Raw genomic sequence first — 23980 nt, 5'->3', positions numbered from 1 at the left:
AACTCTGGGGCCTATGACACGGGGCAGAGGGAGAACAGGAATCCCTTCAAGAGATGGGGAGAGCCCGGATAGGAGTGGGACCGAGAGTCGGTTAGGAAGGTCTCCATGTCTGATGTTAGGTCAGCTCCTCGCAGGAGGAACACTGTGCTTGCCCTTCATATGTAAAGGCTTTTTGAAAGAGAAGCTTACACACACGCACACGTATATATATGTATATATGTATATATATATATATATATATATATATATATATATATATTGAATAGAATGAACTGACAAAAAGAATGGCCACTGGTGTTTCCCTCTAAGGAGACTACTGCTCCAGAATAATATGGAAACTTCTCGTTGCTCTTGTACCATTCGGAGGGATTCTACCTGCCTTCTTTTCTGGATATCAGCATCCACCCAATGGAAAGGAGGCATAATTTTATATTGTCTTCCTGTTGTCTGTGTTGTCTGATTTTCACATCTGGTTGTTTGGAGGCCATCTGCCATATGTATGATAGATAACAACAAATCACATTACTTTCATCCTCTTCTTCATCCTGGAATATTCTAAGCCATTATCTTTTTGAAAAGTGGCTTGCCCACATCCTGACTCTCTAACGAGCGTCCTGCAGTGTTCTCCTGGGAAAGCTCTGGGTTCCCATTTGGAAGACTCCCCATTCTGGGACTATGGATTGCTCACTTGAGGAGAGGGTCTTGCAGCCTGGACCAGTGTGACCATGTGTTTGTGAGCCTGTAACAATAATGCCAAATCTTTATATTTTTCCCTCTGTTTCCAAAAAGTGGCCATCTTGTCCTAAACCCCAGTGGTAAATAGTGTTGACCTCAACATTCCCCAGGAATGTTGGCTTCAAACTCCTGACTTCATGTGCTGTTCCAGCATCGCCCTCAGCCCCTGGTGCTGGCAGAGGCTGTGACTTTATATCGGCTAACAGTAGAAACAATGACATCATCTTTCTTGGCATTGCATTTTATTGAATACAGACTGACAGTCCTTAAATATCTTGAATAGAATACTCTCAATATACTGCTCTTTGTTCATACATGTATTTCTTTAAAGCACAGAACTATAAATTAAAATGTACACATTGCCATAAATCTAGAGCTATATTATAAAAATAGAACCCAAATATCAACTTCATTTATAATTTGGCAATTTAGCAGTATGATAAGGTGGCCATACTTACGATGCATCACTGCTTCAAGCAACTATCTAATTTTCCATCTCTTTAGGGACGCATGGAACAGTCTCCTTTCCCAGGGTCCCCACAGAGCAGCCTGTGGCCATGGCTCAGTGTCGCCTTTGCATAAAGATGAGTGTGCTCCTTTGTTCTTGGAGGGGGAAGGCCAGCTTCCAGTCTCTTCCTAAGGGAGGAGGTGCTCCCTCCAGCCAAGGGTCTGCCACTCATGAGTCTTGACGCCTGCACAGTGCATGGTTTGATACATCCAATAAATACAGTGAATTCCTTTTCGGATAGAGAATTGCAAGTATAGGCTTGGTTATTCCAGATCATTGTAAGTAGTTTAAGAGAAAATCCCTCAGACAATGTCTGTTGGACGGTGTCATCCCAAAGGGGGCACCACTGCTCAGCTGTCACGTACCCCTTCTCCCACAACCTTGCCCAGACACTTAGTTCCCTGCATTATCAAATGAAGAAAAGTGTTGTTTTCTTCCTTTCTGGGTATCTGGATGAGATTATCTGAACTCAGGGAAGACTGCTGTGGAAGATGAAAGACATGACTTCAGGGGTGTGGACCGCTGTATTGTAACTGAACTTGGGCTAGATGTGTGTATGCGAGTGTCCCTCCTCCCTGTGAGGAGGGACAGTGGCAGGTAATGATGCAGAACTAGCCTCTGCCTTCGTGACTTATTTGGGTCCATTACATGTGATGAGATGATTCATCCTCTCATTAGGCAGAACTCCCATGTGCACCACTGGGTGCTGCTGGGAGAGAAACATGAATGTTCAGTTCTTGAAGATCCTAGGGGAAGGTCTCAGCCTACCCAGGCTGCTTCCAAGCTGGGCTAGTCTCCATTCCAGTTGTAAAGGCCAGAGGCTGCCTTGATAGATAGTGAGGGACTCTTTCTCCTAACATGCCAGCTTTGTGGGATGCCTCCCCACACAGTCTGTGGGTTGGGCCCAGGGCAATAGGGGAGCAACAAAAACCTGGGGTGGGGATGGAAGCAGGGAGGGCCTGGTAGGGTCTGGCTCCTGCAAGAGGTCAGGCTAGTTAGTGGCAGGAGTCAAGATTGTTTGCCCTGGTTGGGACTTTAGCTTTTTCCGTTGTTGCTGGTGGCTTGCCCTCGGCAGGCTGCCACGCCCTGCAGAGATCTCTCATCTCAACCAGGCTCGCTCCCACAGCTTCTGCAAACTCCACAGAAGAGGTCTCTTTGCAGCTGTGAAAGCTGGAGATACAGAAGACGATGGCCTCAGGCTGAGGGTTGTAGCAGGCCCCGTACCCATTGGGGACCACGGGACCATAACAGCAGAACATCTCCATGGTTGTGGGCACCTGGAGAAGAACATAGGTCAGGAGCTCTGACATTCAGCCTGGGACCTGCTAGAACGTGGTGGGTGAGTCCTTAGATTTCCCGGTCTGTCTCCTCACCCTGGATTTGACCAGATTGAATTTTGTTGGCATGGATGAATGGGCATAGCTGGAGTAATAAAGATGAACCCATCTAAGTGCATGGCGTCGAGGGAGAGAGACCCCAACCCACTCCCTGTTGTGCAATTAGCTCTTCTTGTGGAGCTGGAAGCTCCCAGGGCGACGTGCTGCTTTGGCTTGAGCCAAGACTTTCCTTCATCTAGGGGCCATTTGAGGCACTGTGGCAATCAGGCTAATTTACTAAACGGCACCCTGTTGGCACCCAACCATTAGATGGCTTCCCACAGGGAGTAATTTATGAACTGGAGGAAATCTGGCCCATCTTCTCTGTTGATTTCCCCCAGATCCTTAATTACTGTCAGTACCGCCTGGCTGGTCTGATTTCCTCCCCAAGGCCCGCCCATGCACGGCTACTTAGCACCAGGCACCTCCAGCCTGCTGTCACCTGGAATTTTAGTCTAAGATGTTTTGAATTTAGAGGGCTGAGGCTTCTCAATCCAAATCACAAAAGGAGAACGTGTGTGTCTAAAAAAGCTAGAGCCATAAATGCCACTTTCCATTGGGAAAGGGCGAAACGATTCATACTACAAACTTATCTTATCTGCTGGTTTAGGGATAAGTAGAAAGGATTGTTGGGCTAATGTAGTGTGGGCCAGGGTCTGTTTTCAATCCACAGGTTTCTGGTGCTGTGTTCTTGGGCCTTCTGAAACGACACTGGCCATTTTAATGGGGCAGAACAAGCCATTAGTCTTGCTAATAGAGTCACCGCATTGTCAGATAAATTTGCCGTGCAATGGCTGGAGGCCATAAAACCATTCCAGAGCACTCTGTGCCCACGGATGGTTTCCTGAAGAATTTATGTTGTAGTATTCTAGTCCCATTTATTCATGTCTGCAAGCTCACTTCTGTAATGACAAAATTAAATCACTGAGTGGGCTTTTATCCTCCAACATAGCTTTCTCGGCCCCCTTTGCCGCCCACGTCCAGCGGTTTGCAGAGGAGGTAACTTTCAGGAGGCCGGTGTGTTTAGGTGTGTCCTGTCCTCCCCTACAGCTTCTCACTAACGAATGTCATTCTGTCTCTGTGGCTGTGGTCCTTTAACACAATCAGCATACGTACAGCACCAGGTCAGAAATGTTGGACTGACAATTGATTTTCTGCCATTGGTGGCCTGGCCATTCATTATCATAACCCTCATGACCTAACTGGGGAACCTCCAACCAGGCCTGTCAGACTTGAGGTCCTAGGGTCCTCTACAGGGGACACAAGTCACACAGCCGACGGCAAGACAGCACGGCATGATACTTAGAACCCCAGGGTGGGTACATCCTCAGCCTGCCTACCTCAGCTAAGGGAGCCTGTTGTCATTCCTACTTAGAAGCTGGGACAATATTCATTCCATGAACATTTAGCTCATTCTACCGAAGGTGACAAACTCTTAAGAAGCAGAGCCTGGAGAGATGACTCAGTGGTTAAAAGAGCTTGTAGCTCTTCCAGAGGACCCCGGTTACATTCCCAGCGCTCACATCAGCTAGCTCACACCTCCCTGTAACTCTTGTAGGCTCCGAGGGCACCAGCAGACACAGAGCATACACTCACAGAGGTGCGCGCGCACACACATACATACATACATACATAGAAATGCACATAAGTAAAGATAAAGCTTGTTGAAAGAAGAAGAGCCAGGTGTTGGGGTTGAGTGGGGAGGATATTGCCGATTTCAGTGTTTGATGGCACAGTAGGAAGGATACGGTTGACAACAATAACTTAAATATTTCAAAGTAGCTAGCAGAAAGGATTTTTGAATGTTCTCTAAATGACTGAGTTGATCGATATACCAATTAGGCTGATCCGACTGCTACCCATTACATGCAGATAATTCAGCATACACTGTACCCTGTAAGTATGTATAATTATTTTGCATAATTAACAAATATTAAATATATGCAAATATATTCATACGAGAGAGAGAGAGAGAGAGAGTGAGTGAGTGTGTTTAAAAAAGCAGAGGCAAAGACAGATTCTAAGTCATTAATGTCTTTAGAAACTCCCTGTTTCTACTATGAGACCCTGGCCACACGCACAGAGGCCGTACCTGGCTGGTGGAGAGGACAAACCGGTTGCTCATCAGGTATGTTTCATCCGTGAACATCTCAGGTGGCTCCTTGCACAGGTCCCGGGCCAGCTCCCTCAGTGCCAGCAGGTGGTTGTCAACGGCCATGCCGGTTATGGCCTGAGGTCAGGAACACAGAAGGCAAGCGGTGACTCCAGCTGTCACAGCCCTCGCTCGCACTGTCCTGGATAGATCGCCTGTGTGAGCGTCTGCGCAGACTGACTGCTTTCCTGTGCAGCCTCTGTCCCTGGGCTCCTGCACACTGCTGTACCCTCAAGCAGTGTCCAGAGAAGGCTCTACCTTATGAATGCCCGGATGAAAGGTAGGTGAGGCCGTCGCCATTACACAGCTACACCAGCATGCTACTCTAACAGAAGAATGGGTGAGTCTGCCTATGCCAGCATAAACCTGCTGTGGCCAGGGAAAGAGTATGTGGGAGAAGACTGGCCCATGTGCTGGGCCCAGGCATAGGGGAGAGGTGTCAAAACTGTTGGGGCTGGAATCACACCGTAAAGCTGGGACAGGGTTCATCACCCAGATGGGGCAATGTGTGGACTCACTTAAATTCTATTCGTAATCTCAGAAATCAAGTCAGGAAGTAGACTGCTGATCCAAAACTCTGCTGATGTTAAAGATGAAAGTGCTAGCTGGGTGATGTGGACTCTCTCTCTCTCTCTCTCTGTCTCTCTCTGTCTCTCTGTCTCTCTCTCTGTGTCTCTGTCTCTGTCTCTGTCTCTGTCTCTGTCTCTGTCTCTCTCTCTCTCTCTCTCTCTCTCTCTCTCTCTCTCTCTCTCTCTCTCTCTCTCTCTCTCCAGCTAGATAAACTCTTCTCAATGGATGCGTGGAAGAGAGAGAAATCCAGGATGACCTGTGGAGAGTTCTCAGGGACTAGAGCTGGGACCAGGGCATTGTTCGAGGTCTCCCCACCTTGAGGCAGGGTGAATAGCATCTACTCTCTTTTCTTTGCATTTTATTTGTGATTATGTGTTAATTTTGGGGCAGTTGAGTAAGTGAGGGAGATTAGGGGAATGCTCCTAACCTGTAGCAATTAATTACCACCAGAGAAATTAAATGTTTGAGGTTTCCTGTGTTTGGTGCCCATTTGGCTGTGGTGGAAGGACACCGCCCTTTCCCAGTGAACTTTGCTTGGGTTTGCAAGGCACGTATTCATGACTGACAGCTCCTCTCCTTCAGTCGAGAACAAATGCATAAAAATGATGCAGAGGCTCTGGTCTCTCTGAAGGCATCTAATTATAGTCTGAAAGACAAGTTATAAAACTTCAGCTGACTTTATTCCTAATTAATTTATTTATGTAAGGTGGTGCCGGAGATGGAATGGAGGGCTAACATATGCTAAACAAGTTCTCTACCGTGGAGCTGTCCCCAGGTCCCATGGCTTGGTTTTTATATATATGTCCTGTTGGGACATGGAAGAAGTACCACAATAGTGAGCACTCTGCTTCTCTGGTGACTTCTGTCTTCATTTGTGAATGTTCACAGAGGGCGGTGTTCTGTAAAGCAGCCTGGCTGTTCTGCTCTCGTCAGTTAAATGTGCCCAGAAGATCTAAATAGACAGTTGTTTAGAGTGGTGAGTAACAATAAGTACAAGGACTCCTGGAGGAACTACTGTATGCCTGATTCTGCTACCGTGGAAGGTCAGAGTAGGGTAGGAAGAGCTGCGTGTAGCTGTAAACTGAAACAGAGACTGGGAAGGAGGTGTTGAGAGATGGGAGAGTAGCGGGGGCCTGGACCATCACGCCTTCCCATGGGCGGGGCAGGGAGGGCTCCTTTCCTTCTATCTCTATCAATACACTGGCGCTGCAGGAGGCTGCCTTGTTTCCAGTGTCATTCCCCTGCTCTCATGGCTGACCGAGTATTAGTGCCACCAGCCAGCTGCCCTCCTAGCTCTCCTCTCTTTACTGCCCACCCCTGATTCAGTTACCTTCACAGCCCCTTCTGATACTGTGTTTATAGTTCTGAATTCCTGTTTAAGAATACAGCGACTGTATTTTCCAAACTAACTTATAAACTTCATGGTCTAAGAAAACAGCTGGGCAGTGGTGGCGCACACCTTTAGTGCCAGCACTCGGGAGGCAGAGGCAGGCAGATCTCTGTGAGTTTGAGACCAGCCTGGTCTACAAAGCAAGTTCCAAGACAGCCAGGGCTATACAGAGAAATGCTATCTCAAAAAACAAACAAGAAAAAGAAATAAAACATTAGCTTCTGCTTATAATCTACCTACTTCTACAGCTCAGTCTTTCCAATAGAGTCCTTGTTCAACTCTTTGTTGTTTGCGAAGCAGATAATGCTTAGATGAGGTCATTATGCAAACATTCACATCTGGGTCTTGTAGCATACAGTTAGATTAGAACCCAGGGCCCTATTACATGTTAGGCAAGTGCTCTACCAACTTAGCTATGATCCCAGACATAGATTTCCTTTCTTATTAAGTTTTTTGTTCTCCTTTTAATTGATTATCATTAAATTGTTTTTTTTAATATATCTGCTTCTAGTTAGTTCTTAAATGCAGACATCATTTCCTTTCTCCTCTCACTACCCCTCAATGTACTAATTGCTCTCTAGATCTACTAAGAAGCTTTGACTTCTTGTCTCCTTTTAGTATCATGCTGGGGAGTCCTTCTACTTCATTTTTGTTTGCATGTGTTGAATCTTCTGGTTTTATTACCTTTTATGTTTGATTTTCTCACTCTGGATATATGCAGCCTTTAGCAGTTTTGTAAGAAAGATTATTTAGTAAGTAAAAAAAAAACCAATTCTGCCTAAAATGTCTTTATTCTGCCTACAAATCTGATGACAGTTTAGCTAGGTATGGAAGGTGTGTTGAAGATAGTTTTTCCTTAGAATCTGAAGGCATTGCTCTACTGTCATCTACCTTCTGAGGCCACTGAGAAATCAATTACATCTTTATTTATGTCTTTTTTCTCTTTTCCACTGAGAAACTTAGGATCTTCTCTTTGTAGTGCCATGAAATTTCTTTGGTATGAGAATTGTCTATTGTGTAAGATACTTGGTGAATTGCCTCACTATAGTAACATTTTCTGCAGTTCTAAAGAATTGTTTTTAATGTTGAGGATGGTACCCAAGGCTTTGTGCCTGCCAGGCAAGCTGTCTGCCACTGACTCATCCTTTGATATTTTCCCTGAATTACTTTGTTGATGATCCCTCTACTCTCTAATCTCTTTTTCTGAACACTTTTATTTGGCACACTACTCACCCTAACTAAGCCGCCCCATCTTTCTTGTATTTCGCCCATTTGTGTGTGTGTGTGTGTTTGTGTTTAAAGCAGGTTGCCTCATATTGTCTTCCAATATTTCCATTGAAATTTTCTATTATATTCTACTCTAAACTATCTTTATTTCTTGATAGTATTTTTCAGGGTTTCCCTTTCTTATATAAGAAGAAAATCTGAAAATTCACATCTTGAAAGTTACTAGTCAATGAAATACATAAGGGGCTGTGCTTTTAATAGGGGTTAGGTCACTGGGCCTCTGTCCTTGTTGAGGCTCCTGTGAGAGAGACTTCACAGAGCTTCCAGCCTCTTTGCCTTCTGCCTTCACCACATGAGCATAACACCTCCTTCCACTCCAGAGGATGCAGTAGCAGGCACCATCTTGGAAGCAGGGGTCAGCAACCTCACCTGCTGACCCTGTGATCTTGGACTCCCAGATTCCAGAAGTGTGGGAAATCCTGGTTCTTTGTAAATTACCCAGTACGAGGAATTCCGTTATAGCTGGCCAATGCAGTTTGATGGGTTTTCTGCGTCTTAGCCTGTGCCCTTAGCCAGATGTTACATGTTCTACTCTCCAGCTCTTAATTCTTTGCTGTCACATTTTCTCCAGTTCCCTTTCCTATGTGTGTGGCTTAAAATACCTCTGAGTGTTCTGGAGAATTTCAGAGTGGGGATGTTCAATTCTCATGTTAAATATGCCGTGTTGAATCAGAAGTGTTCCTCTTTGACCCTGCCCAGCCAGTCTCTACACCAGCTGTCTCTAGAATCATACAGTGTCTACACCAGCTGTCTCCAGAATCATACAGTGTCTACACCAGCTGTCTCCAGAATCATACAGTGTCTACACCAGCTTTCTCCAGAATCATACAGTGTCTACACCAGCTTTCTCCAGTATCACAGTGTCTACACCAGCTTTCTCCAGAATCACAGTGTCTACACCAGCTTTCTCCAGAATCATACAGTGTCTACACCAGCTTTCTCCAGAATCATACAGTGTCTACACCAGCTGTCTCCAGAATCATACAGTGTCTACACCAGCTGTCTCCAGAATCATACAGTGTCTACACCAGCTGTCTCCAGAATCATACAGTGTCTACACCAGCTGTCTCCAGAATCACAGTGTCTACACCAGCTGTCTCCAGAATCACAGTGTCTACATCAGCTTTCTCCAGAATCACAGTGTCTACACCAGCTTTCTCCAGTATCAGTGTCTACACCAGCTTTCTCCAGAATCATACAGTGTCTACACCAGCTTTCTCCAGAATCATACAGTGTCTACACCAGCTGTCTCCAGAATCATACAGTGTCTACACCAGCTTTCTCCAGAATCATACAGTGTCTACACCAGCTTTCTCCAGAATCACAGTGTCTACACCAGCTGTCTCCAGAATCATACAGTGTCTACACCAGCTTTCTCCAGAATCATACAGTGTCTACACCAGCTTTCTCCAGAATCACAGTGTCTACATCAGCTTTCTCCAGAATCACAGTGCCTACACCAGCTTTCTCCAGAATCATTCAGTGTCTACATCAGCTTTCTCCAGTATCACACAGCGTCTGCTTGCCAAGCCACCCCTGCAATGCAGCTTGCCCTTCCTTGCCCCATGCTGGTGTAACAGACAATCTGGTTCCTTTGCTGCTCAGTCCTTAGCAAGCTGCACACACTGAGCTGCTCTTCTTGTCAGGTGTGTCGTAGTCACAAGACGCTTGCCTTCACAACATGTTGCTCTCTCCCTGGCCTTCCTTCCCTTTTTTGTTTTGTTAGAGACAGGGTTTCTCTGTGTAGCGCTGGCTGTCCTGGAACTCTCTCTGTAGACCAGGCTTGCCTCGAACTCACAGAGATCCGCCTGCCTCTGCCTCCGAGTATTGAGATTAAAGGTATGGTCCACCAACTGGGGCTTCCTTCCTACCTCACATTAAGGACTGCTTCTTCTAGAAATTCATCTCAGCTTTTCAAAGGAGAGGAGACATCTTGCTCCTCCACGTTCTCTGCAGCTTCTCAGGACTCTCCTAGAGTGGGTTTGATATAACTTTGAAGCACCTCCACCCCAACTCCATGTTAAACCCCCTACCGACATCGCTTAGGGATTTGTTTCCCACACGCAGCACTTTGCCTTAGCATGAGCAGGAAAAAGAGTAATTCATGGAACACAGGGAGGGCCCTTGCTGGAGTTTGGATCTGACGTGGTTTCAAAGGCTCATGCATTGAAGATTGGAGCTTTAAGAGCTGGAGACCAGTGGACACTTTTTATAATGTGGTTGTGCCCTTGAGGGAGATTGTGGGACCCCAGGTCCTCCCTTTCTTCTTTTCCTTTTCCTTTGTCACAGATGGGAACAGTTTTGATTCATCATGGGCTCTACCATGATGCACTGCTTTTCCACATGCCCAAAAGCCTTGGAAGTCACCAACCATGGACTAACCCTCTGAAACAGTGAGCCAAGATAGCCTTTCTGGGCTGACTGGCTGACTGTCCCAGCTATTTGGCTAGAGTAATGGAAAGTGGACTTTTGGTTTGTTTGGGTTTTTTGTTTGTTTGTTTTTCGAGACAGGGTTTCTCTGTTGCTTTGGAGTCTATCCTGGAACTCACTCTGTAGACCAGACTGACCTGGAACTCACAGAGATCTGCCTGCTTCTGCCTCATGAGTGCTGGGGTTAAAGGCGTGGGCCACCATCACCTGGCAAAGGTGAGCTTTTTGAGACTAGAGTCTCACTCATATACCAAGCTCACCTTGAACTTGTGATCCTCCTGTCTCAGACTCCTGAGTACTTGGAGCACAGGCTAATACAGTGCTTAAACAGAACAAACATAGCTATTAAGATGAATTAGGGACCAAGTTAGAGGAAAGTCTACATTGGTGAGTTCTAAAACCCAGGAATATGTTATATTTGCTTTCAAGTACATAGAGAAAAATTTCATCAATCCTTCTCATAGATTTTTGTCATCCTTCTGGTTGTTTTTGAGTGTTCTGTAATTAACATATTGATCACTAGCTCAAGTCCCCATTGTTTGTGTGCAAACAATAGCTTTGCAATATTAAAAAATAGGTTATTCCCTCAAACTAGAGAGGTAGTTCCCATACAATTTTTATTTCACTCCTAATTTTCAGCAAAGACCTTTGGTTCACAGGCAACATAAATGAACATATAGTTATCAAGAGGGAAGCTCAGCTCTGGGTAATAAATAATAAATTCAGACTCCTTTCCAGTGTGCCAGGGACCAGTATTCAGGCTGCCTGACCCCATCCCAATTTGATAGTTCTCATAAACTATAAAGTACCACACAGCATTATAAACTATTATTACCATTATGGTTATGGACACCAATTTCAAACACCACTTACTGTTCTGTGGTGGAACGCGGGGAAGGCAGGAAGGATGTACTGCCCATGTTGTAGAAATAAGAGAAAGCCCCATCCAGCGGTAAAAGCCTGCAATCAGTCCCAGCCCCTTGAGAGACTGAATTAAGAGGATCCCACGTTAAAGGCCAACCTGAGCTAAAAGTGAATTCAGGGCTAGCCTAGGCAACATAATGAGACTCTGTCTCTAAATGAAAAATTAAAAAAGGGGAATTCTTGATACACAGATTAGTGCTATAGCACTTGCCTAGCATGTGTAAGACCTCAGATTCAATCCCTGGTGCCACAAAATAAATAGAATAAAAATACGGGTTGGTAGCCTTGCCGAGTCACTGAGCAGTTGGTGTTGGGGAGGCACCGCCACTCACCATGACTGTGTACTCAGTCTGCGCTTGGATGGCTGACTTTAGCAGCTGCAGTTTCTCCAAAGCCTGTGAACAAAGGAGAGGGTGTAAGGGCAGTCGGAGCCAGAGAATCGAGTCCTGCCTACCAAAGCGCACAGGCAGCCACAGCAGCCTCCCTGGTCTCCCTGTGGCTCCTTAAGGCAGAGCGGGGTTTACCAGCATGTCAGCCTTGTGGTCAGTCATGGCTTGTACAAAAGCCAGAGCCTCTGGAGTGGCGGATCTGATGTTGTCCACCCGACCTTCCTGGAACCGGCGAATGGATGCACTCTCATAGGTGGGCACCAGTCTCTTATAAAGCCTGAACAAGATAAAAGATGGATGGCAAACAGTAATTTGTTCTCAGGGAGTCATAAATACTAAAAGAAAAATAGCCCCAGCAGGCTTTATTTTCATAGCTCTGACATGACGCGGCATAGTATTTCATTTTAATGTTAATAGAATTCTAGAGGAGAATTCCCAAGATGGATGCTGGCAAGTCTTTGATGTGAAGGACCATGTACACTTTTATACACTGGGGACACCGTGTTGATATAGAATGAAGAGGTGACTGGTGGCTTTTGGAAAACAAAACACCACTAATCTGTAGGGCAACCTAGAGTTTTCTGGGAGACCTACTGGGTGTTGATTAATCCCACAGCATCAGATGAAAGTGCAATTCATCATGAATTTTCTGGGAGACCTACTGGGTGTTGATTAATCCCACAGCATCAGATGAAAGTGCAATTCATCATGAATTTTCTGGGAGACCTACTGGGTGTTGATTAATCCCACAGCATCAGATGAAAGTGCAATTCATCATGCACAGTTTTCAGGGAAACCTGCTTTGTTTTAAATGGTCCAGCCATGACTGTGCGTCAGAACAGGTGATTGTGGTGAGTGTTGACAGGTGTCCAGGCCCACAAGCGTGTCACAGTGTATCTCATGGGAAAAGCTGTGTCTGGGACCCTACACATTGTTTCAGTCCCCTGGCCATTGTAGCAGAGCTCATCCTGGTGGCTACAAGCCCTTTCTCCCCATGGGTGGGAACCAGGTGAACACCTCTAGGCTTGTGTCCCTGACTTCCCGTCAGCCAGCAGCGTTCGTGGAATTGATGATAAGGAAGAAAAGACCCGATTTCAGACCAGTGAAAGCCCAGTGTCATGCAACAAGCTGAGCCCTGAGTCTTACTACCTTTATAGGGGTGAGCTCCTGGAGGGACAGTTCGATACCATAGAGAGCTGGGTGACAACGGAGCTCAAGATGGTTGCTTCTGTTAAGAGAGTGTCTCCAGACAGTCCTCTAAGAGGCGACACTTCAGTTGGAGGTGACAGGTGAAAGAGTGGATTCACTGCTAAGGCAAAGATCTGGGGGCCAAAGAGTTTCCAGTAGGGCCGCAAGGCACAAGGGCGGGTCTCAGGAGCACCAGACGTAAGTGTTAGTCTGTTTGCACATGCCCGAGCCCACTCTTCATGAGTACAGGACCACAGGGGCACAGACAGGAGCAGGGAGCTGTGGAGCCTGTGCTGCAGCCGGCCAAGCAAAGGTTGTGGGTAGTTTCGGAGGGGCAATGGTAGTAGTAGGGAAGACAGCAGGCTTGAGACATCTGGGGAGTGTCTGGAGACATCTGGGGTATGTGGGTATAATAAAGGGCCAGATCGATAAGGAACCTCAAGTCTTCGATGACATTAACTTGGGTGTCATTGCTTCCATGCCTTGAACAAGGCTGGGAAGACCAGGGAGATAGGGCTCACACCGCAGGGACTCGGATGTGGAGGAGATCAGGTGGGGAACAGTCTCTGCCCAACCCACCCAGTTCTCCTTAGCTTCCACACGGCAGCCCCTCTGAGCCCCAGCTCACTTATGACACCATCCTTGTGGGGTTTGTCATCTGAAACCTAGTTCAGATGGCAGTATCTGCGTATCTGGCTCTGACCATTCTCCAGCCCTCTGCCATGACCCTGAGAGCCACACCTCCCTTCAGGGTGCTTCTCGACTCTAAAGCACCCAATTTGACAGCTGACCTGGGAACAGGCTCATCTTGCCTTCACCCACCTGTAGAAGGCCAGCTGGAGGGCCACCTGGATGAAGGCATCGGGGCTGCATTTCTGCTTCTTAATAAATGTTTTCCCATAGTGGTCGAACTTATAAACAATGAAATCCAGGTTCTTTACTATCCTGTGGAAGAAAAAGGAGATAGTTTGCATGCAAGATAGGCCACCTATACCGCAGAGCCCACCCAAGCTCTCTGATCCTGGTCCATGTGCTACTGGTACAGGTGAGTGCACTGTCCTTATCCTCCAGAAACACCCTAGGGTATCAGAGCCTACCTTCATCCATGCAAGCACAGAAGGCACTGTGAACCTGTGACTTTCTGGAAGACCTTGCCCAGAGGGGCCCTTCTACAGAGAGGTGGGAGGAGCATGGAAATGAGATATTTGCATGGGCAGGGTGAGCCACACCCACAGGCTCCTAACTGCTGGCTGCCTACAATGCCAGCCTGAAAGAGACCATTTATATGCTCTGTGTAGGAACAGGGGTTCAATGTCCCTGTGGATTCTCAGCTGTCCCAACTGTTAATTTGTCAGCCAGCTGTCACCCATACTCATCCCTGCTTGCTGTGGGGCAGCAGGACTTGGGATCTGACTGACTTGTCTTGGTAGCTCCAGTGAGGGCTGGGACTTGTAACAGAAATCCCATTATATCCAGTGACTGCTGGCAGGCCTCCCAGGACATGCCTCTCGTCCTCAGAGTGTCAGGAAGCTTCCCTGTGTCTACAGAAATGCCTGTGCCGCCCCCACATTGGCCAGTGTCCCCTTTATAATGCCTGTCATGGGGGAATTGCCAGCAAGGTTTGTGCCATTGTCTCAGCTCCCAGAGGAGTAGCCTGCCCCAACTCACACTGTCCCTGGGACTGCTTTCCCCTGGCCCACATGAAATCCGTCTTCCTGCCTCACATGAGCCGAGCTCCCAGGAGTCATGCAGCTGCTTGGGGCTGGAGAGACCTCTACCTTTTGAAAGATTCCTTGGGCAAATTTCTCTTTCACCGTAGCTACTCAGAAATGCCTTTCCCACAGTCTGCTCACCTAGGCCTACCTCCTCCCACAGACTGTTCAGGTCCGGGTGACGCCTCGCGCCCTGTTAGGAAGAAGCTTGGGACTTTGGAGCACACAGGGACAGCTCAGGTCCCCGAAAATACCCAGATTCCTGTTGATCCTTCAGCTCTTTTTTCCCTCTCCCTCTTCTGGCAACCCGCCCACATTGGTCCCCATCATAAAAGCTGAGATGTCAGCATCATTCCGTGGAAACCCGGAGAGCTCTCCCACACTCACGAGAGTTAGGCAGCCTCCACAGCAGCTCCAAGTGAGGAATGTTTCTACCCTAGGCTTCCTGGCTTGGCCACATTTGTCCTGCTCATCCACGCTACCCCCACAGTCTCCTCACTGGCTCCCCTACAACTCCTGCCAAAGAGGGGCTCCTCCTCCTCCTCATCGGCGAGACAGGCTCTCCACAGCATGGCCCAGCTTCCTTTCGTGTCCCCGTTCCAGCCACTGTCTCCTTTGCGGTCCCCATCCCAGTCTGGGCCTTGAAGAGCCTACAGAGGCCGACACCAGCCCTGCCTCTTCCCAGCCTGCTAGCCCCTCAAGCTGCTAGTCAGCCTTTGAAGTCCTCCCTCATTGTCCAGGCCGAGTTCAGCCTCTTGTGTGTCTTCAGGTTTGGGTCTGCATGCTTCTCTCTGTTTTGGACACTCCATTAGGGTCTGCCACTGTGTTCCCAGTGTTTCCCCACAGACCTGACACACCCCAGAGCTCCACAGGTTTGATGAGGGAGTGAATGAGTGTGCCTGCAGGGATTGGCAGTTCAGATCCAGCCTTCCTGGTTGTGTCCGTGACGGCCCAAACCAGCCCCTCCCCTGGGGAAAAGGCTCCCTGTCAAGTTGCAGGGTAAAGTCAAGCAAATTGAAATAGCTTGGATTCAAATGAGCTATTCAAAGCAGTTGTTTTTCACTCCCTCAGAGCAGGCCAGCATTTCCCAGCCTTGACTCTGCTTAGTCAGGTGAAACCTGCAGGAAAGAAATAGCTCCACGTTTGCATTTTATGAAAATGGTGGATATCTGAGCAAGGTTACTTCCTGGGAGCCATGACATGCTTCCACCATACTCTTTCCAGCGAGGGGTGAGAGGGGGTGGAGCCCCCGAGGGGAGCAGAGTCCCAAGGGCCTTTGGAATCATCCAGGGTGCTTCAGCAGCTGTTGAGAGGGCACAGTGATCCCCTAAAAGAAACTCGGGGTTCCCCCTCACCTTTGAAGTTTCTCTGCCGAGGAGGCAAGGTGGCCTTGAGTTTCTGGGGAACATTTCCACCTCAGCCTCCTGGGGGCAGGGAGCTCACTCACTGAGTCAGCTCGGACCAGCTTCTTGTTGCCCTTCATCCTGCAGACACAAAGGGACAAACAACCTCTTGAGACCCTGTAACCCCGGGGCTGTGAGCAACATTGCTTTCCTGTGCGATTGTCTTATCTGCTGGTGTGCACAGCCCCTGAACTTCAGGAAGCCCGAGTTGCCCACAGAAGCACCGAGCAGATAAAGCAAACTCAGTGAGTGACAGAGCCAGGGTCCTATCCACTTCTGTCTGGCCCCAAAGTGCTCCATTTGCTCATGTGTGTCCCGGTGTTCAGCCATGTTCGGGCTGTACTTATGAAAGACTTGGAAATGTGGTAGCAAGCTGAGCTGCTCTGTCTCCAAAGGCTGGTCTGTATCTCGGCCACTCCAAAGACTTGTAGAGGAGACTGAGAGCCTATATGCAAGAAGGAGACACTAGAAGAGCGTGAGTAAAACCATGAAGGCTAGAAGGAATGCAGCGTGGTTAGGGAACAGAAAAGCAAGGTTTCACCCTAGCCAGGCTGGGGACTTAGTCTGTGATGGAGGAGGCCTCTCCATGCTGGGCCACCAGGTATGGCTTGTTGGTCTCAGGACCAACAACAAAGATTGTTCTGAGCTTCCCTGGATCAAAGCTTGGACCCCCGGATTCCCCTGCCTGCCCTGAGTTTCCGCCCAATCTGCGCCTCCCACCTATGGATCATAAAGCTCATTTTACAGTCTTTGAGCTTCTTTCCAAATTCATCTTTGGCTCAGCCATTTTCTGGACTGACACCCCAATTTCTCCTGGCTTCTCATGGCAGCCCTCTGAGGTCTCCCCCTGCTCTCCCCCAGACTCACATATGTTTCAGCAGGTGCTCCGTGCACTGTACCAGGACGATACCATCAAATGGGGAGTGCTCACACACCACGCCGCAGGTGCCATCTTGGCTCACCACAAACTGCAACAGGGAAGAGACATCAGCATTTCAAACTAGGCTCTGGGCCCGGGTTAGGGCGTTTCTCCTCCAAGGAGACTAGTGTCACTGATTCCTGAAGAGGATGCCGCAGGTGGCGGCAGGCACCCAAGAGTGTGGAAGTCGGAAGGGTGCTCCCACGGGGCTCCAGTCAGCGAAGGGGCAGCCCAAGTTCCCAACTGCAGCAGCCCGGGGGTCTCGTGAGCTCACACTGTCAGGTGCGTAGGCTGTAGAGCCAGTGGATGCTCAGTCCTGTTAGCCCGTGGTTGCATGCACAGTAGACATCCTTCTTCTACTGCTTTGTGTAATCATTTACCTAATTGACTGACTCTGCTGCTTTTGGCCACCATTGATTTTATTCCCAGGATCTAGACCAGCGTCCATCCCAGAGCAGCTGCTGGGTAATTGAGTTACATGAATGAATAAAAAATATCAATGTGATTTGGCGGTGAAATAACAGGTTCCTTGGCAGGAAAGGTGTGGGGAGAATGCTCTGTCAGTCACCGGCTCTCAGTCTGCTGTTGTGTCTGGTTATGGAGGAAACATCCACCAGACTCTTCGAGCCTCTGGACTTGACTCATTTAAACCAGCCCTGTAGAGCGGCTCCCAGAACTGAGATGAAGACGAGAGAAGGGGGGGGGAGTCCACAGACACTGAAGGCTCCTTGGCCCCTTACATAGTTCTACAGAGAGGGAACTGACTTGGGGAAAGAACAGTCCCAAGGCTCGAAAGTGCTGAGAGGAAAGAATGAGAAGACAAGGCTTGACTCTCGGGTGCATCCTCATGCAGTGGGGCCGCTCTGAGTTCTTCACACTCAGGCTGCCCTGGGAAAATGAGGAGCTCTTCTGTGTTTGCTGAAAGCACTTCTCGGGACCACAGCACGCACACGTTGAGCTGCCTCTTCCCACGCCTTCCCCCTTCCCCCAGTCTTAGCTGGTTAACTGTGCCAGGCCCTGGTGTATACAATAATCTAGCCAGCAAACAGTTACCCATAGAGCACCGTTATGCGTCTTTCTCTCTTTCCCTTGACCAGGAATCTCTCTCTTTCCATGCAGAGGTTTGCTTTCCGTCCTTCAAAATTCAGGCGCATGACGCCTCAGTAGCACCCCAGGCTCATCTATTTTCTGTCCTGTCTACAAAATGGGGACCTGTGCCCACTCCCTGGAGCACTTTGCTGTCCCTGTCACTTAAAGGAAGGGAGGAAATGGGTCTTTGAAAAGCTGTACCCATGCTTACTACGCTCAGTGTCCCGTAACCCATTATATCATTTCATTCCCACAACTTCTCTGTGAATGACTCTCAGCCATTAGCACCGCTGTGAAGGCTAAACAGCCAGCACGGTGGTGACAGACCCATCAGAAAGGACAGTTGCCATGCACACCAATAAAGAAAATAACCCACTAAATGCAGGGATGGAGAGAGGAGAAAATGAGACACTTCTGGGAAATGCTTATAGGGGTAGGTTGCCCCAACCCAGAGAGAAGGTTAACCTGCTTTTCTATGAGCATTGTGACAGTGTGGTAAATAAACAAGATTGTGTTAGATTTCGGCATGTTGTGGAGTTGCAGGGTGTGGGGCGGGGTTAAAGGTCCGAAATGAATGGCCAACCTAGAGCATAGCCTATTTGCGTAAGAGTTTTCCTCTAAATCGACATAAGATGCTATTCTGATGCATGTGCGTGAAAAGCTATGGATTGTTTGACTGTACCTTAGGATGTATGTAGGGGGGGCTGGGTTGTTTCTCAGTGTGTGTTGAAATAGTCAGGCCAGGTGGTTGCCATCTCTGGTCAGGCCTGAGTCATCCCGTGCAGCTATCTGTTAGGGACTTGCTGGGTGAATGTGTGGCGCTCTTCTATCCCAGAGTGTGATGGAGGCGGAAACGAGCCCAGGTGTGACCAAGTTCTTCCCACACATTAGCAGGACAGTCGGGGATCTCAGTTGGGTTCTACCACACAGCTTCTGGGAAAATTTCTGGCTAGTCTAGAGGTGACAACACTGGTACAGTCGGAGTCACAGAAGACAGCAGGAGCACATGCTGGTGGCCAACCCCGGAAGAGGCTACGCAGGGCCACAGACAAGGCACTTACCTGCAGGGACTTGTCATACCAGCGATTGGCTCCATTCAGGCTGCAGCCTCCGCCATGAAGGAGCTGGAGCGCCCTGTGGGTGTCACTTAGCTCTCCAGTACCGGGACCATCCAGGCACACCAGGCAGATGCAGCGCTCAATCATGTCCAGGGAGTCCCGGTTGGTGGAGTCTGTGGGACGGGACAGGTGAGAGTGTAGCCTCAGGCCTGGGGCGCCTAGAGTCCCGCATGCTGCAGGCAGCCTGCCTGCCGCAACAGGAGCATGCATGCAGTCAGATGTATGGTCCTGAGCCTCTGCTCTACCCCACTGGAAGACTGTTGAAACCTAGCAGTGCCCAGTGCTTCCCCCAGTGTGAGGCCACTGGTTCTGCCTGCCCCGATGAAGGCGGATACTTCTGTCCCTCAGTCCTGTCCAGGTTCCCACTCCCTTGTCTAACAGCACCCTCACTCTGGCACAGATGTTACTGTATCTGTACAAACTGATCATCAATTCTGATTTCTTTCAGCTGGGAGCCCAGCCTGACCTATAGCTTATTATTGCATAAAGCCTTCAACACCCCCCCACACATGATTGGCAAACCCACTTGGCAGGTGGCACCGATCTTGGGCACCTGCTGCTGCCACGGCCATGTTTTTCCTTCTTCCAAACACAGGAGGTGGTCACTTTCTCCATGCTGGTTATGGGTGTACTAACACATCCTTTGCTTTAAAGTTCATCAGAATTTGAAGGCCATCATAAGACAAAAAACTTCATAGCTTTGATCTAAAATTCCAAGGAGCTACTCGAAGACCCAGAGAAGAGGATTGAGCATGGCCTGGGGATGCTGAGCTTAGAGCTGGACGCAGTGACAGGATGAGGACAGGTACCCTTAGCCTCTGGGCAGGGCAAGAGTGCTCTATGCACATTAGAGTTGGGGTGTGGCATTAGGCGCCATCGTGCACTATGTGGCAGGAGTTGCTGCCTGCAGCCTACAGCTCCCTGTCCCTTTACTCAAAGGACCCTGCCTTTAGCTTGGCACAGGGGCTATGACTGCAACTTCTAGCCTCCTCTCAGCTACCAGCAAGCAAAGGTCTAAATTTTTCCAGTGAAATCTAGAAGCAAGAAAGCCAAGTGACTGTTCTTATTGTGCCCCTGGAAAATGGCCATGGAGGGCACGCTGGGTCAGACCCTTCCCTTTACTTCCAGGAAGCCACCTTATAGAGAGGTAGCAAGTACTCCTTGACGTTCCTCCACACTATGCAAACTCCTGAGCACCGGGCTATGCCACCCTTCCCTGTCTGCCATCTAGGTCCTCAAGGTTCTGGCTGTCACCGGGGGCTCTGGTCTGGGTACTTCTCCATGTCTGTGGACTCCTTGAAGGTGAGACCTCCATTTAATGTGGTCAAAGAGAAGTATCCATAGTTAGTCACAGATTTCAGGGCACTCTCCTGAGCCTTGACCAGATAGGAGCGAGAGCAGCAGCTAGGCCAGAGATAGCTTGGCAGCCTTACAGGAGGGCTCAAGGCCCCGCTAAGGACCAGAATCTATGACCCTTTGGGCATAAGCCTGGTGGAGAGGCAGGAGAAAGGATGACCTGGGAACAGGATGAGGTCCCTTCCACTATAAGGTTCTCTGCACCCAGCCTGTCTCTTCTCCAGCATGCATCCCTGAAGATGGCCATGGTGCTAAGCCTTCGATGGTGTGCTGGGGGTCCCTGTAGACTCCCAGTATAGATGATGCCTTCAGAGCATGGGAACGTATGCTTGATCAGACTCATGTCAGATCCAGATAGTCAAGGGAAAACTCATGTCAGATCCAGATAGTCAAGGGAAAAGGAGAGGCATATAGGAAGGAGATAACAGCCAGGATGGATGGAAGCAGACCCCAGCTTGTGGGTGGGGCTTGTGTGTAAACCCGTTGGCTCCAGCTTAAGTGTAAAGGTTCCAGGATTTAGGTGAGGCCAGATGATCACAATGCTGTGAGATGATGATCCAGCTTTTGCTGAGTACCTGCTCACGCCAGGGGCCAATTTAGGAATGCATACTGTGATAGGAGACTGGCAGTATTATCATGTCCCATTTTCAGGCAAGGGGAAAAGAAAATAAATAGCATAACTATAGGTCATTTCCGAGATCTTACTTAAACGTGAGGTTTGATAATAATTGTCCAGTAACTGGAGAAGGCTGGGTTTGTTCCAATTATGTAAGCCCAAGCCCCAGTTGGGAGCAGAGCATCAAGAAGGTCAGACTTGGGAATGAGGGGTCTTCACAAGAGTCACTGAAGGGTCCTGGGCCAAGGCTATGTGGTTATAGTTGAGTCAAGGATGCCTAGGAACATAGGAAGAATAAGACCTTGCTGGCTATCAAGGGGACATGGACAGCTCAAATCATTTCCTTCTTGTCCATTACTTAGTGAGCACTGAAAGTCTGACTTTGTATCTCCCTTAACCAGGGTTTCTTAGAGGCAAGCCCAAGCCAGTATGTGTCACACAGGCTGAAGAACTGCAGACACCCATAGCAAGCTTGCCCAGCAGGAAGCTGCAGCAAGCCTGAGCCAAGCCAACCTCTGGGTGGGGAGCTTGGAGTGCTCCTCCTAGCTGCCGAGCACAAGTTAGTAGCAAAATAAAAGGGGGGAGGGGATGCTCCTCTCCATGCTAGTAGCTTGACCTCCTTCAGAAGGATGAGAAGGATCCCTGAGGAGGGGCAGAGGCCTAGTTATCAAATGCTGGCCATGTCTGGCCCAGAAACTCAGCACCAGGAACCAGGAACCAGGCCCTGGCTCATTAGACAAGACAAAATGGGAGCAGGACAGCAGAGCTGGGAAGCCAGGTGGCCTTGCAAATGAACTCCCTGAATGAAAGTGGTGCTGATCCGTCAAATACTGACAAGCTTATTGTGTAAGGCAGGAAATGAAGTGCACCCAAACTCATCTTCCATGACTGTGGCCCGAGTGTAATAGAAACACTGGGTGGTGAGATGGAAGCTTGTGGAGGGGGCTGTTTGTCTTGTGACCTCCTCGTGGAGTTACGTTGGAGCTTGCCTAACGTAGTGAATCAATCTTCCTCAAGCAGTCGCTACTTACTTGTGGGAGGTGGAAGGTGAGTAATACAGAGCTTCTCCTGATCCTCACAGCTCTGATGGTAGGGAAATTCCAGAGGCCTGGAGGTTAGAAGCTTCCAGACTCACTCAGTTGTGCAAAGATACAACATACACCAAGTGCCTCTGCCTTGCAAGGGCCAGACTCTCAGGTCCCACCCTCTAACATGCATGCACACCTGTGCACACACACAAACACACACACACACACACACACCCTTCCCTGGGACTCCTGCCTTCTCTGGTCTGTACCAGGAAAGGTACAAATCACATTTCCTTCCAGGAGGTGAGGTCTTGTAATTCCCCTTAGAGACACAGAGCTTCTAATCTTTTGCCATGTCCATCATAACGACTTTCCTTCCTAGGACAAGGGATTACATCTTTTGGGAGATAAATTTTCCATCGAACAGTTGGTATTTCCCCCAAATCTATGGACGTGGGGAGGTAAACTTTATCATCCCAGTTCCCAGTGGCTGAGATGTCAACGAAAGTATGTCTTTATCAATGAAACTGTCTCTTGTGAATCAGAACCAATTTGAATTGAGTTATAAAATCTTTAAGTTTTTCAAAAGGGAGAGTCTTGTCCTCCAGGAAAAATGGACTAGGTTTCTCTCCATCCCTCCCACGGGATGTCCTGGCTAAATATTATATTTAAAACAAATGTAAGAAGACTCTGGAAGATGGAAAGAAGGAAGCATGCCAGACAGGGACCTCATAACCTAAAAGAAGCAGCGTGGTGGCAGGTCCACTAAGCATGGTAGATTGAACAGTACTCCCTTCAAATTGTATATCAAAGATCTAAGCTCCGCTGTGACTGAATTTTGAGAGGGAACCATTAGAGTAGAGGATAAATGAAGTTATAATTAGGAGCCGTAATCCACCCACAGGACTTGTCCATATAACGAGAGGCGCCAATGCTATGGGCGTAGCCTTTTAAAGACACAGTAAAAAGGTGGCAGTCTGCAAACCATCCTTGCTGGAATGTCTAACCTGGACTCCAGTCTCTGTAAGTCAGAAAGACACTTCCGAGTCACCCAGTCTGTCCTATTTTTCTCATGGCATCTTAAGTGACCTAACACAGAGAGAGTCCCCCCCTTTCTTTTCATCTAAAGCAGTCCATGTCTGGGTGTGAAGAAATCAAAGACATGAAAATACAAATGGGTTCACACACGCATACAAAGACAACACCCCTACACAGACCCACTCTCTCTACCCACAGCAAAATAGAAAACCCTGGATAAGCCGGGTGTGGTGGCGCTTGCTTTGAGTCCCAGTACTTGGGAGGCAGATCAGGTGGATGTCTGAGTTTGAAGCCAGCCCGGTCTATGTAGTGAGTTCCAGGACAGCCAGGGCTATATAATAGAGAGAACTTGTCCAAAAATAAAAGAGACAAAAAGGAAGGAAGGAAGGAAGGAAGGAAGAAAAGAAAGAAAGAAAGAAAGAAAGGCCAAACCAACCAAACAAACCAAAAACCAAAAACAATTCCTCCAAAAGAAAGAAAACTCTTAGATAATAACCTATCTACTTCAGCCAAATATCACCAGGAAAACCATGCAGGTCCTCAACTCTTTGTATACCCATAACCTAGCTGTTCTGCCCTGTTGTCAACGGAGAACCTAGTCTGCTGTCAATGTTGAGGTGCCTCCACATCTGTGGATGTCAGAGACGCCGCACTCTCTTACGGAAGCTAGAAGTTCCGTCTCCACTCAATGCTGACCATTCTGCCCCACCATCTTTCAAAGGGCACCCACAGAAAGCATGTTGAGAGCTGAA

At 48.4% G+C, this 23980-nt stretch overlaps 1 protein-coding gene across 2 annotated transcripts in view; it reads right to left on the bottom strand.

The window, feature by feature from the left end:
- Positions 1-963: 963 nt before the first annotated feature.
- Positions 964-23980, bottom strand: part of Chat (choline O-acetyltransferase) — a 54314-nt gene continuing 31297 nt past the window's right edge. Inside the window, exons 8-15 of one of the 2 annotated variants that reach the window (XM_040747740.1) lie at positions 19134-19303; positions 16932-17032; positions 16017-16145; positions 13772-13894; positions 11897-12038; positions 11705-11767; positions 4712-4849; positions 964-1427 (exon numbers count right to left, since the gene is read on the bottom strand). In XM_040747740.1, coding sequence (XP_040603674.1) covers positions 1236-1427; positions 4712-4849; positions 11705-11767; positions 11897-12038; positions 13772-13894; positions 16017-16145; positions 16932-17032; positions 19134-19303 — 1058 coding nt within the window. In that variant the 3' untranslated portion in view covers positions 964-1235. Of the gene's footprint in view, positions 2521-4711; positions 4850-11704; positions 11768-11896; positions 12039-13771; positions 13895-16016; positions 16146-16931; positions 17033-19133; positions 19304-23980 lie in introns of both variants that reach the window. The other variant, XM_005077653.4, reaches the window with a different exon arrangement.

The sequence above is a fragment of the Mesocricetus auratus genome, unplaced genomic scaffold (assembly GCF_017639785.1).
Source record: "Mesocricetus auratus isolate SY011 unplaced genomic scaffold, BCM_Maur_2.0 Super-Scaffold_100006, whole genome shotgun sequence".
NCBI lineage: Eukaryota > Metazoa > Chordata > Mammalia > Rodentia > Cricetidae > Mesocricetus > Mesocricetus auratus.
This window is presented reverse-complemented; position numbering and strand designations above follow the sequence as displayed.